This window comes from Anser cygnoides, chromosome 9 (assembly GCF_040182565.1).
Source record: "Anser cygnoides isolate HZ-2024a breed goose chromosome 9, Taihu_goose_T2T_genome, whole genome shotgun sequence".
Lineage (NCBI taxonomy): Eukaryota > Metazoa > Chordata > Aves > Anseriformes > Anatidae > Anser > Anser cygnoides.
Window position 1 is genome coordinate 3,182,929 of NC_089881.1, and position 14,778 is coordinate 3,197,706.

Sequence of the window (14,778 nt, forward strand, 5' to 3'; positions counted from 1 at the left end):
CCAGTCTATTTTATGTTATTTTATTTTATTTTATTTTATTTTATTTTATTTTATTTTATTTTATTTTATTTTATTTTATTTTATTTTATTTGTGTGTGCTGGAAACTTTAACATCTTTAGGTTAGTTATATCAATTCTCACTAGCTCTTCAAGTCTTGGAGCTCAGTCAAGTTGACAGACCATGCTCAGTTCACTAGATCTTTCTGGACCAGGTTTTTAACAAACCTAAATAAGAACAAACTAGAGTTTGAACCTGTTCATAATTTTTTTGTTATACTTTAAAATGCAAATGGATCTATTTCTTATATGTTTGTTTTCAGAAATGCCAACTTCTTGACTTGCTATCCATGATTACAGTGCTGGAACTACAGTTAAACAAAGTTATAATTTAATTCACCTGAATTTGAATTGTGAATAATTAGAAAAAGAAACTCAAAATGCTCTGAAGCTAACACATCTGTCAAATTTAACTTAAAACTATTTCCTCATGTAGCTTGCTTGAAATGTGAAATGATACTGTTTAGAACAAAAAAATATTTACACAGTAAGATAATGAGATGCTGTAAAGTTTATACTGAATATAGTATTTTGTCTCTCTTGCAATATTCATCATATGCTTTATACCATAGAGAGATTCGGTTCTTGTACATTATCTTTTTTTAATCCAACAGTGAGGCTTTATAAATATAAAACCTATAGATATATGGCCAAAAATCCTCTTCATTCCATCAGGGATAAGTTTTTAACATTGAGTGTTAATCCAAAGTGTCACCTGTCATTATTTGTCTTCATGCTCTGAGATGTTGGCAGGCTGCTATAGAACAGAGCTAGCTCCTCCATCTTCATCCTTTCTGTCACCAGTAGGCAAATGCTGTGGGATTTCTATTATCGTTATTTCTTTTTATTTCATTTTCTATTTTTCTGATTAAATATTTTTGGGCTGCTAATATAATTTTTCACGCGTTTGCTTATTTTCTTCTCTTGTTCTGAAGGGTGTCTGAGATGGGGCTGCAACCTCAGTAGCTGTGGCCATGTGGCTTGTTCTCTTTTAGACTGGCACAACTGCCATGGTTTATGCTTTCCATTAGAGCAGATTTGTTCTGCTGGCTTGATGGGTCTTGAGTGGAGGCTGGCCTGATTTGCTCCTGATTTGGCATTCTCAGTGATTACAGTATTGAAATTTTAAGAGCTGTTCTACGAAGTCAGATACACCAGGGAATTTTGACCAGACGTGTTTGCTGAGCAAAAGTGATGATCTGTAGGAATGGGCCATACCATTTCCACGAGGAAATCATTAAAAAAAAAAAAAAAAAAAGAAGAAAAGAAAAAAAAATTGAAAGGATGGTTTGTTCTTTTATTTGGACGGGTAATAGAATTTGAATATTCTTCTTGGACTTGCTTTATGTACAATAATGTTACTATGTAAGTGACGTGTGCGTATATGTGTGATACAAACTACAGTAAATATAATAATATTTCATAATAATTATGAAATTTATGCAAGTATTATTCTTTTCTACATTTAAAACAAAACAAAACTCCTCCCTTGCAATGATATTCTTTTCTTTATGCCTAATTTTTACATGGTGTTGCTTCAATAAATCATTGTCTGCTAATAAGAGATATGTTCTTCAAAAAAGGAATTCTTTTAAATTATTATAGATCAGTTAAACTAATGGGGTCCTTTAGAGTTGCTATTCTTAACCAACACATTAACAGTAATGAAGAAAGATCAATTTTGGCTTTTTTTAAATTTCTTTTCCTTCCAGGCTAGTCTGTTAATAAGTTACTGATCCCTAGAAAATTTCTTCTGCTTTTCTAGCCGCATGCACTTAAAGTGGATAAGCCCTGTCAGAATCAATAAGTACTTTGGACTTCACTGCTTTAATCATGTGATAGTGTGATGCTACCTGAAACATCTTGTATCACACAACGTTAACTGGTAACATTAGAATTTAAAGTATATAGGGAGTCTTTATTTTTCTAATTTTCATTGAATAAAAAAATGTAGATATGTCAATGTCTTAATTTTAACTTGGTTTAATTATTACAATTGAATGTTTAACTATCAAAACCATTTATTTCTTTTAGGGTTTTTAGGAACCTCTTGTGAAGACAAAATAGACCCTTGTGCATCATCTCCCTGCCAGAACAATGGAACCTGTTATGCAGACAGACTTGTCTTCTCCTGCAGTTGTAGTCCTGGATTTACAGGACCTATGTGTGCTCAGCTGATTGACTTCTGTGCTCTGAATCCTTGTGCACATGGCATTTGTCGCAGTGTTGGAACCAGCTACAAATGCCTCTGTATCCCCGGTTTGTACCAAACAATTACATGTTTTATAAATCTTCCAAGATTTTTATATGTAGATTCCAATATATAGTTTATATATACTTTAAATATATATAGTTTAAAATTAATTCCTCTTTTCTTTTCAGTATGTAAAACATGTTGAGCAGATGTTCTATCTGTTTAGAATAACAATAGGAATCTTTTGATTTGGAAAATCAAAAATTGCAGGGTAAGCACTGAAAATACCCACTGAGATCCATATGGCTTGGTGATATTTACAGCTGTGTTATAAAAGAGTATTGTGCAGGATAAACCTTTCTAAGGTGAGGTATCAGTGTCATTGAAATTACAAAATTTGATAGAATGGAAAACATCACAGCAATTGTTGGGGAAAGAATGGAAACAGACAAGGTAGTTGAACAAAGGAAGGAAAAAAATGGTTACCCTAAAGGGTTTAGCTCTGCCATCCATGCTTGTATAAATTATCTCTCTTCAGAAGTTCCAGTGGTACTGCTCAGGTGAGTACAGCTGGTGGACTCAGGTGGTACCTGCTTGATGACACAGCTTGTCTGTGCATGGTGTCTGGGTTGCATTTTTCTTAGGTCTAGATATTTTTTTCTTTATTATACCAATGTAGTAAAATATTGAGTTTTTATGGCCCCTTTAAATATTTTAGCCCTGAAAACTAATAGGTAGAGTAATGGAATGAATTATACCATATGTGTAGAAAAAGATTATACTTTAGTGCACACTCACTACCACTTATGTGTTTACAGGGTAAAAACCAATAATCTTTCTTTTGGTTTGAATAATTTTGGCACTATTGTTTAAAAGAAAAAAAAAGTTCCTATGCAGCTATAAACTTGAAATCTGCAAAAGTTAAGTGGAAAATAAATCCCCAGTGCACAAGAATGAGTTAAGCAGTGAAGCTGGATAGTTAGTAACTCTACATAAACATGACACTGTGATGTGCGTGTTGTTCTTGGAAGCTCCTTTTGGAGAAATGCCTGCTCTCTGCTTTCACTTGTCTTCTGGGAAACCAGTCGCAAGTCTGTATCTCCAGCTCTTTTCCTTGTCTCCTCAGTTAGCAAGCTGTGGAGCTACCCTACCAATCACAAAGCCTGAAGTAGATTGCTAATCTGAGTATTAGTATGTATAGCATCCCAATGCTTTCTCTTGGCTTGTACATAGAAAGCAGGTGGCTTCTTTCCCTTCCAAAGAAGTTTCTCTTTCTGCTCCCTAGAAGGAAGCCCACAATCTGTTCCTATAATGCTTTTCCTCTCAGAGTAGTATAGTGAGTATTAGGACAAAAACAAGGTAAAAATAGCTGTTTCATTTGACTTTCAAGTATTGGCATTTTGAGGAAGAAAGATCCAATGTCGCTGCTTGCTGCTTGTGTTTCTTATGGCTTCTTAGAGCAAGGTGAAATATAGACAACTCTTATATTTTCCTTGACAGGAGTGAGGTTTTATCTAAGATTCTGTAGCCCATAAAACTGGTATCTCATCTGAAAAAAGATCTCTGAAGACACAAGTAAGAATTACCCGCTTATATTTTGGATAGTATATTGAGTGCACACTTCAAAGTGTTACTTTCAGTAACTGATATATATGATCATCAAGGAAATTCCATATGTTGAGAGGATGCTGCTCAAGGATGAAAGCATTCATCACTTTGTAGGAATAATGGATTGAAACTGGAAAGTGGAAAGAACAGGTTTCAGCGTTATGAATACTTCAGCATAAGGAATCATGTTGTGTAGCAAGATTCTTGCTGATGTATGCTGTCCTGAGAGGGAGGCCACAATATGGTTGTGTAGTTTCACAGCTTTATTGCTGAGATTTTCTTCTTGCATTGTGTTTTGATTTTGGGAAGAAGACACTTCTGGTAATAGGTTAGACACTAACATTAATCATTGCTACTTAGACACAAAGAAAGAACCATCAGAACCTTTTTTTTTTTTTCCAGAAGTACTCACAAATGAACAGAAGTTAATGGAAATGACAGATTTATAATCCAAATACATTCTACATTCTGCTTTATAAAAGGAGAAAGATATAAATGTGAAGTGCAGACTCTACCATAGCAGTATAGCAGTATTATCTCATAATTTATTTCTTGTTCATCAGATGAGAATTTATACATATGGTATTATAAAAATCTCATGATATCATATAGGAACTTCTGTAAGCATTGAGACATATTACCTCATTTAAAACAAAACAAACATCAACATCCCCCACAAAAATAAATAAACAAATGAATAAATAAATAAAAGCTTGCAGCTTTTCTGAAACAAGAGGGTAGGTAGATTTTTTTTGTTTGTTTGTTTGTTTTGCTGGCATGATAGGTGAGGATGTTTAAGTGACTTCAGAATACAGAAGTAGTATGACCTAGCATTTGGTTTCTGTTGTATACTTCAGGAAGTGTAGATGACAATTCTTTCATTTCAAATTTTCAGTCCTCCTTTTTGAAGTGTTTAAATACTTTGCCGTTGTATTGCGTAATAGAGGAACCCCTAGAGAATAGGATTGATTATTGAGATGAAGAGCAACATACTTAATCATATTTAAATAGAGCTAGCATACCCTGTCTTATTGAGAGAACAAGCCACAATTCATAAAAGTTGATAATTAGTTCCATGTCTGAAAAAATATCTTTTTGATTGCAAGTAGTTGAATTTGTCAGGTGATGTTTTCCTAAATTCTTTATTAGAACTAATAACTTGATAGTTTAATATTTACCCATTCACTGTTCTTCTTCTTGCCCAGTCCCCAGAAGGACTAAATAGCAGAGGGGGTGAACAGGAGAAAAAGGGTTGAGCTTCTAAATAAATAAACAGATACACCTGTAGATATGATGTGGAGGTGAACACTTGACAGGTAGGAATATGAGAGTTGCTTGGTAGCATCAAGCTATTCCTTGACTGAGTAGTGTGTATTTTGTTAACTTGTTCAGATTCTGAATGGAAAAGGGCTGTTTTTCTAGCTGTTGCATAGGGCATGGTCAAGAAAAATCTCTACAGAGGATGGTGAAACTATTGAGATGAGGAGCTGCCTAACTCTGGATGACATGGAAAGTGATCAAAATATATCAATATGGTTTGATTCTTAAGTGGTTTTTGATGTATGACTGAAACCGGAGTTAACTGGAAAAAAAAAAAAAAGACCCACAAAGAGTACAAAGAGCACTTTTAAAAAATACCTGTGCTGTGTATGCTCTGGAAAGTTCTGAAAAGAATAGACAGGAGACAAATGCTTTGAATTATGGAAACTGAAAAACAAAAAGAGATATTTTACCCTTGTATAACTGATGCATTAAGTCATCCGAAGCCTGAACTTCCCAGTTAGCGTCAAAATTTTCTTCTACGTTTCTACCAAAAAAAGGGATCCAACTTGGAACTGGAGTATCAGGAGCTGTCCAGCACGAGGGCTCTCCTGAGGCATCCCTGAAAGGCAATGCTAGGCATTTCTCGTTCTGGGAAAACCAGAGAAGGCTTTAAGGATCTCCACTATGTCCTCTACCTGTGGTTTAAACAAACAAAAGCTAGTTAAATGTTGTTGGCCAAACAAGAGATTTTTATTCCTGAAATTTGTCACCTAATCTGTGGGGAAGTTGTTGGTTAGGTTTGTGCAAAATAATTTCCTGTCACTCAGGGCTTAAAAATAATCCCACACCTCTCATATATTATGGAAACTTATTTTTATTTAAATAATATTTGTGATCTTAAAAGTTAGCCAGGTAAGAAGCCATAGAGCTTGCATCCAAGACCATATATTACACTTCTTAAAGTTGAACTTTTTTGCATTGCTCCACATATGAAATTTTATTAGAAGTATTTAAGAAAATGATTTCTTTTTTAAAAACAGTAAAACCATTGTTTACGATTGACTGCTGCAATTTCAATTTTAAAATGATTATTTGTTATAGAAGGACTTCCCTCCGCAAATAACATTACTTGCTTCATATAGTGGTAGAATTAAAGGCCAAATTATGAAATCTTTCTTTTAACTTGTCAATAATTGAAAAATTTGGATGATTTATTTCTGAAGGTCATTAGAACAGCACTCAAGAGGTAGGAAAATAGGAATAGTGAAAATTGTTTTCTTGTGCCTTTTAATTGTTATGAATCTTTATTTCAGTTTTTTTTTTTTTAATCATAGATTATCAGCAGAATTTTAACAAGCTACTTTCAGAGATTTTCCCCATAGTTTAATGGCACACTAGACAAATGGAAATTGAGTTCTTTATAGTTCAGTGTTTAGAAGTCACCATAACGCAAACTTTGCAAATGGTTTACATGATTTTTTTTAAAGAAAGCCAAGAACGATTAAATTTTAGGATTTCAATGTTATAACTCGTAAAAAGCTAAAGTAGAGACTATAGAGCATGGCCCAACACATTTTTGCTATCTTCATTAAAAAGGAGTGTGATAAAGTGGATGAGTTAGGCCTCAGCTGTATTAAAAACCTGGATTCTATTTACAATTTTGCCTGCAGAGATTTTGATAGTCTCTGCTACATTACTTGTAAAGTGGGTGAATAAAATTTGCGTGCAGTTTGGTAGCATTATCAAGGTTTAATAATAAACATTCTGGACTACATGGAGATGTTACCATATATTAGTAAGAAAGAAACGATCTCTGCTTCTTGAGCCTGGGGCTTTCTGACTTGCAGGCTCTCAGCATCAGTGTGCCAGCTCCAAGACTACAAACTTCTTTGTGTGGGTGTCTCTCACTTTCAAACATATCACTGAATTCATATACATAATTTAGAAACATTAATGGTAGGTTTATTAAATTATGTTTTAGATCTCTCTTCTGTCTTGGTTGTACAGTATATCTGGAACCTGCAGCTTAAATTAAAAAGGCAAAACAAACAAAAAAAAGAAAAAAAAAAAAAACAACCCACAACTTTAGAAGCTGCCAATTTCAATTTTTGTGTGTGTGTTCAGTCCTAGGATGCCATGTTCTTTTTATGAGGTATTTGGCAGGGGATGTAATTTCTTATTACAGAAGCAAAACACTGCAGAGTTTTGCTTGTATCTGTGACCTGAATGCCATCCTTCCTTTATGCACAGTTTCTACCAGCAGGCATACAGTGTCAGCTGGATTTTCATCTGTGTTACTTCTGCCTCAAAAATTAAACAGGAGAGGAATTTTAAACAGTTCCAATCAGCACAGGGTCTGCAAGTCTCCTTGCTTAGTAGGCAGTTTGGTTTCCATGGTTTTTTTTTTTTTGTTTGTTTGTTTGTTTTTGCCAGCTTACAGATTTAAAGAATGATAAATGATCATTATTGAACTTGCCTATCTGCACAATTTGCAGAACACACACAACCAGGCATTTGCTACTGATTTTTTTTTCGTGTTGGCTTTCATGAGCATGGTTATGGATAACCTACATCATCTAATAGCTTGTATAGAAAAGCTAATTTGTATAAACTAACTTGGAAAGCTGTCTAATGCTTTTGAATGCTCCCGTTTCCAAATGTAGGGGGTAGGAAGCATGAGTCATCTCTAAATTGAATATGTATCTTTTTCAAATGTCCTGCTGAGAGGGTTAGTTGGAATTCAAAAGCCTGTGCAACAAATTCTAAAACTGTTTCTTATATATGTGTAGTTTTTCAATTGTATGTGAAATTTTACATTTAAATCTTTATTTACGTGCTTACACACCCAAATTATTAATACTTCTCGCCTGGTCCCATAGATTAAAAACAAACAAACAAAACCAACAAAAAACAGTGGTTGGACATTGCATTCATATTTTAAATGCCTTGTGTTTTCACGCTTACCATATGTTAGCCAACTACTCTTGATAAAAATTAGTGTGCTTGTTTGTTGGACTTCTCATCTAGAGCCTGATTCAAGAAACCACTGGGACCCCACTTTGTTCATAGAACATTTATTTAGTCCCTGAATCCCAGAGCAGTTTCTTTCTCGTCTTAAGCCTTTCCACCTCTTTATTCTCTATTCATTTAATAAAGCTGCTGTTGCTAGTTTCAAATGCAAACATTTAATATATTCTTTTATTATTTTTTTCTGGCCCAAAGTCAAGAAATCTATCTAGTAATTGAATAACTTACTATTGCAGCAAACTTTTGCATTTGGCTTTTTCTTAAAGACATAGGAGTAAGGAGTTTGAAACCGCAAAACACACATACCGACATAAACACTTGTCCCCTGCTTTGTAAGCATATATGATAGCACAAAGAGAGAATTTGAAAATAAGAGGAGTGTCAGAAAAAAATCCCCAGGGTATGAAAAGTGGTGGCAATTTCAGATGTAGTGCCTTGGAGTATTTCATCTGCACTTGGCTTTTTGCTCATGTGTCTAAATAGATGGGCGTGGGAGCGTAGGTTTATCTTAGTGCATCTGCAGAGGCAGGTGCAACACTTGCCTGCAGCAATAGCAATTTTTCTTTTCTCTGTCTTTTCCCTTCCCATATTTTGGAGCTGGGGTGAGAAATGCAAGCTCTGGCAGAAGTGACTTCAGGTTAATTCCAGTTCCAGACTCTCTGTGAGCCCTTTATTGCCTCTGGTTCCTCGTCTTGTTTCCACCTCTACTTTAAGACAGCCCTGCATGCAATCTGCCCATGGCTGGTAAGCATGCCTCCCTACCTTCCTGCCATCTGGAGCAGCTTTTCTCTCTTTCTCACTTATTTAATTTCTATATAAGCTCAGGTTTTAACCGAACACATTTATTTCATGACCATATAATAAGCAACTCTGTTAGCGAAGGGCTGTGTATGAACTGATGTTCCCTGTGAATTAGAGCTCTCTATTGCATTTTACCCCATTAGGCCTTCCAAATTAAGGTGGGGTTTTTGTCTTGCTGTCTTGATTTGCTGAAGTGTTAAGTGTGAATAAGCACAGGGAATCACTGCTGAGGGGCTAGTGTCTGAGAAAGCGTCAAAAGCTTTCAACTTTGTTCTTTATTGATTTATAATGGGAGAGCAAGCATTTCTCTCTCCCTTTTGTTAACCTGTTAGTGCAGATAATCTCAAGAGGTTGGCAAGCACTGCTGTACTTTTTGCCCCATCAGCTGTTCTTCAGGGCTTTGATAAAACCCACAGCTTCTTCTCATCAGCCTGTTTGACACAGATTGTGTGCTCCCTTTCATGTTTTCTCCCTTTGCAATTTTTAACACGGCCATGTTAAAAAGTGCCTTGGTGTATGTAGTTGTCTGCAGCCCAAGCCTCTGTTGCTTCACAAAGAAGGATTTGGGAATCCATAGGAGGGTAGCAGCCAAAAAAACAATAACAAAAGGACAGTTGTTTAGAGGGAGAAGGGGTAATGTAGGGACATTGTTTTATTATTTTTATTATTTTTTATTTTTTAGGTTTCTTGTCCCTTCCCCAGCTCTCTGAAGAGAGCGTATCAGAGTGGAACTGTCAACTGGCAAGTTCTGCTTGCGTGCATGAAGGCACAGTTACTGAAGGCATATTTGCTTTGTAGCGACCTGGAAAAAAGAAAAGAGTTTAATAATTTTAGGTGCCCTTTTTGAAGCTGCAATGTCAAATGTGGTTTTTTTTCTGCCCAGGACACAGAAGCTAGAGTAGTGTTGTTCATGTAGATATCATTTCTTTCTGAATATGTCCACAGAAATGTTATACACCACAAAATAGGCAAATAGCTATGTTCAGCATTGCTTGTGAATACAAAAGCAGCAGAATTCATGTTACAAGGAAGAAAGGAAACAACCCTGCTAGAACCTGTTATTCTGAAGTTATCTCTGAAAAATTCTCCCATTTCCATCTTAATTCTTTGATAAAAGATACAAGCATTCTTCTGTAGCCTTTTTGAAGACATATGTATGCATTCAACATCATACATGGTTTATATATGAGTACAATTTAAAAGCGTGGGGCTGGCGGTGAGGGGGGACCATGCATGGGCGAGATGTGCCTTGTCATGGAGACTGAAAGCACCTTTCCCTCCCTGTGCACCGTGCCTTCATGCCTTCACCTTCTATGTAAGGTGATGCCACGTTTCCCGTGGGTTTTGGGGAGTGGGCAAGGATTTTCAAGGATTCCGGTCCCTGGAAAGGGTGAAAACTGTGGGACACGTGGCAAGCACCGGCTCTCGACCTGCAAGCAGAGGAAGGAGGGTAGCGCTTAGCCCATCAGTTCTGTGGTGCCTGGCTAGCAGCTTCTGACAAAGTGGTTCTGAAGTGTTTCTTAGAAAGCTGCTCGTCCAACTATGGACTATTGAAAGATAATTGTGTGCAAAACCATGATACTGTGTATGTGTCTTGTGTAGTACTAATATCTGGTGTATCTTCAGGAAGCCTTATTTTTAATTATACGTAATGGGATGAGAGGGAGAGAAATGGTGTCTGGAGGTGCCGTTTGTCCTATTTTCTGTGGTTCTGTGACAATTTGGGGAAAAGTTTAGACTAGGAGAGTGAATATAGGTTGTCCCTTACTGAGATGAGAATCTGCCCCTCTTTTTGGTTCCTTCTTCTTGAAAGATATCCTCACTTCATATCTGCAAGCTTTTGCAACCTAGAGACTATCTGAGAAAGTAAAACTGCTCTGAAATATCTACATATTGTAGTTCGGCCTTTTTGGCATCTTTATCCATGCCCTTAGCATCTGTATTCATGGTATACTCATTCATCTGTTGCTTTTATAGTTGTATGTAGCATGTAAATCAAGATTTGAAAAAACATAAACTGTGTTCCCATGCACAGCATTGTATTACAGATTACAAGTACATATTTACGGTATTGCATCGTGCTAACAAGAGGTCAAGAGGGAAATATCGGCTGTGATGAGTTAGGAAGATTAAATGTTTAACTGCTTTAACCTAAACTAATCCATGGTAGGGGGTTGGAAGAGTAGCTTTATGTAGTGTTAATGTATCATGACATATCTTTTCTGTATGCTTGTTCTTTGTGAAATAGTGTTTTTAATATGAAAGCGTATTTGAAACTGCCTGTTTCAACTGCCTGTTGATGGATTAATTACCTACAAATGTAGATATTGTTTCTGGAGCTGGAAAGCCCCTACTTGAAAAAAAATAAAGGAAAAAGAAAAGTAATAAGTAGAAGGCAGAAGAGAGGAAGCTTTTCATTAGTAGAAGTATAACCTAGGTTTATTGAAGAGGAATTAAATAAGCTAAGGTAACAAATATAATTGTCTTCAAAATGAGCAGGCTTACAATTCTTCATATTTAATCCTAAGTAACCAATATAATCAAGAGATAGCATTGCAGTTGGTTTATTTCCATTTTTATACTGTACTAATTTATGTTGTTGCTTAAGAATAGGTATTGCTTTGACCTTATCTACTATATCTAGAAAGTAATTTCAACTACTGTTAAAACTAATGATCATATGATAAGCTGAATCATAAGAAAAGCATTATTTCAAGCAGATTAATTCCTTTTCTTATTTCATGATAGAATTGACTTAGTAAGTGGCTATTAGCAGGTCTTGAACATCTCTTGTGCTCCTATTTTCTTCAGACCACAATACCTGCCTACTACTTGTGAATACCATAAAAATAATGTATCTCAATGCTTCTAAATTGTTTTGACGTAGTACAGCATTAAAGTTGAAATATATAAAATATTATCATTCTAACTACAGTTATACAGTTATCACCTCTTTGATGAAAAGCCTCTTTGATGCAAGGATTCAAGAAAACTCAAAGACATGTAGATAATAGATTATTCCATTTTGCAGAGTGCAGTTGTTTGCATTGCCTGTTGCAGCCTTGGCCAGCTGCCTCGGTGCTTACTGCCTTGCTGTGGTTCATCGCATCGGGAGTGTCTGGGGCATCTCTCAGAAAATTGTGCTTCCTGTTTTTTTTTTTTTTTTTTTTTTAAATCAAAATTAAAAATCAATTGCCCTTAAAATCAATGTCTTAACATGCATCTGTCTGTACAGTATATTTCAATTAACACGTCTGCTTGCAATCTGTAGAGACTTAGTTGTTAATTTTTACTGGGAAGTGTTTCATAGATAGTTTTATTTCCTCTTCACATGATTTAGGTTACCATGGCCTTTACTGTGAAGAGGAATATAATGAATGCCTTTCTGCACCCTGCCAGAATGGAGCCACCTGCAGAGACCTCGTCAATAGCTACGAGTGTGCGTGTCTTGCTGAATATGAAGGTAAAATGGTTTTTGCTTCTTGTTCTTTGAATTGTTCTGTGTTTCTTATAATAGGTTCTGCTACAAACAGATATAAAATATCCTCCATTGAGCAGAAAGAAAACCCACATGTGAAATTAACAGAAACAAACTCTAACGTAGATCCTGATCCCATAGTCTTTATTCAAGTGAGTCATTCAGATGTTGCTGACCTGTGTAGTTAATCATGTGACAAATGTACGCCCTTGTAATGGGGACAAATAGTTTGTCTGTTCTTCTTAGGTATTACTTCTCTTCCCCTTCCCCTTCTTTTATTTATTTATTTATCTATTTATTTATTTTAAGCTGTTTTTAAGACATGTTAGAAAGTGGTATGTTTCTAAAAGACATCATAACTGTTAAATAAATTTTTTCATCAGCTATTCTTGGGAGACATTATAAGGAGGTCTTTCTAAATCTTATTTGTATTTTCCTAGTGAAGGGAGATAAAAGCACAGTACTAAAATATCAGTATTTGAAACAGATCAGCAGAAAGGAGAAAAAATGAAAGTTTTTATTCTGGTTGTTCACTTAGAAGACTGTAAAGCCCAGAGACAGCAGTAGTTCTGTGATTTCTCCTGTTAACCACATGTAGTCCTGGATATATTTGAATGGAATCTGTCTTCAGTTTTTCATAAGTAATTTATCAAATACAGCAGAAAAGTATGTGTTCGGCTGTAGAATTTTTTTTTTTTTATCTTGAAATAGATTTCAGTTTTAGACAGCATAGCACTTATTGGATCTCTGCGATATATCCCTTTATGGAGGGCTAAAATGCTACTTTGTTTTGTGTATTCTGTTTTGAATCATACTGTGAGAAATTTTTGAATTTATATATTATTGCTATTAAAAATAAATTTATTTTACATTGGATGACTATGTTCTGTGGAACATTAACCCAGCATTTCTCTCGTTAAGAGTATCAATCCTTATCTGTGTTGATAAGTAACACTCACTCACAGCTTCTTTTCATGCTGGTGATTGCACTTTTCTTGGACAATAAAGAATTCATCATTTCAGAGGCTTAGTGAGGAAATGACCCTCAGCTTTTCATGACAGTTTAAAGAGCACTTAACCGTAATGTTATGACTTCATGTTCTGTTTTCAGCCATCGTGTACATGCAAGTGAGAGCACTGTTTTCAGCACATTGTGCTTCAAATGAGAGCAGGGGACCTGGTCCTCTGAACAGTTTTTCCTGATAACTGAGCTTCCTTCATTCCATACTTAAGGTATTCAGTGACACTAATGAATGGAGCAGAGGTAACCAGCTCAAGATATTATGTGGGCTTCAATTTCACTAACACCTGCCCCTGTCTGCAGTCCCCAATGCTGCCTCCACACCCCCCTGCCTTCCCCTGTGTGGGCTCCAGGCTGTTAGCACTGCTCTGGACTGCAGCATAGGCCAGCATGCATGGGTGGGCTTCTGGCTATGCTGGCTTCTGCTGCTGTGCTGCAGGAGTAGTGGCAAGAAGCTGACTAACTCAGGTGTTTACTTATAGGTATACATTTGAATAAATTAATGTCTTCTCTTATTGACTTAGCCGTACTCCTCAGTGTCCTGCAAAAGTCACTCAGAGGCATCAGAATGCCTATTAAAGAAATTCTTACATCACATTACTACTGAAGATGATTATTGTTTAAATAATATATTGAGGAATAATATCGTATATATAACATATAATATAAAAACAAACATAATAAATAATGAATAATGTATTATACGATATGTATAATATTGAGGAATTTTACGTAGCTGATCAGATTATGCTTTATTGTACCATTGCTTTTTCACAGAAACTCCAGCAGTTCTTGGTAGCAGAAACTTCCCTACCTCCCTTGGTGGGTCAGAAGGGAAGCACGTGCGTTAAAAGTTTAGCCAGCATAAAATACAAGGCTTTGGTTTTATGGTAGGCTTGATAGCTGGACATTGTTGTGCTCATCCAGATGAAGTTATCACCTGTTCTAACTTCAGACTGTCAGCGTGGGTAAAGTTAACAGCAGTTACTAATTTTTCCCTTTCAGGAAGGCACTGTGAATTATACAAAGACCCTTGTATTAACATCAACTGTCAGAATGGCGGCACTTGCGACAGTGAAGGACTGAATGCTACGTGTATTTGTGCACCTGGATATGCAGGCAAGTTAATTTGTATATTACACAGGATGTCAGTGTTTGCAGTGTCCAAGACAAATACCATATAAGACAGCATCTCTTTAAGGAAACAAATTAGTTTGGACATCGGTGAATTGTAATCAGTCTAGTGAGAATGAAAAGTTATTGATATTACTTGCAACTGCTTTGAACTTTAAAAATTTTGCAGAAAAAAAAAAATCTATGGCTAAAGAG

General features: G+C 35.8%; 1 protein-coding gene across 1 annotated transcript in view; it reads left to right on the plus strand.

Annotated features, from left to right (window-relative positions):
• The window catches only part of DNER (delta/notch like EGF repeat containing), a 120,639-nt gene that overhangs the window by 91,935 nt on the left and 13,926 nt on the right, over window positions 1-14,778 (plus strand). Inside the window, exons 8-10 of the mRNA XM_048063044.2 lie at window positions 2,092-2,316; window positions 12,291-12,413; window positions 14,455-14,568. Coding sequence (XP_047919001.2) covers window positions 2,092-2,316; window positions 12,291-12,413; window positions 14,455-14,568 — 462 coding nt within the window. The remainder of the gene's footprint in view (window positions 1-2,091; window positions 2,317-12,290; window positions 12,414-14,454; window positions 14,569-14,778) is intronic.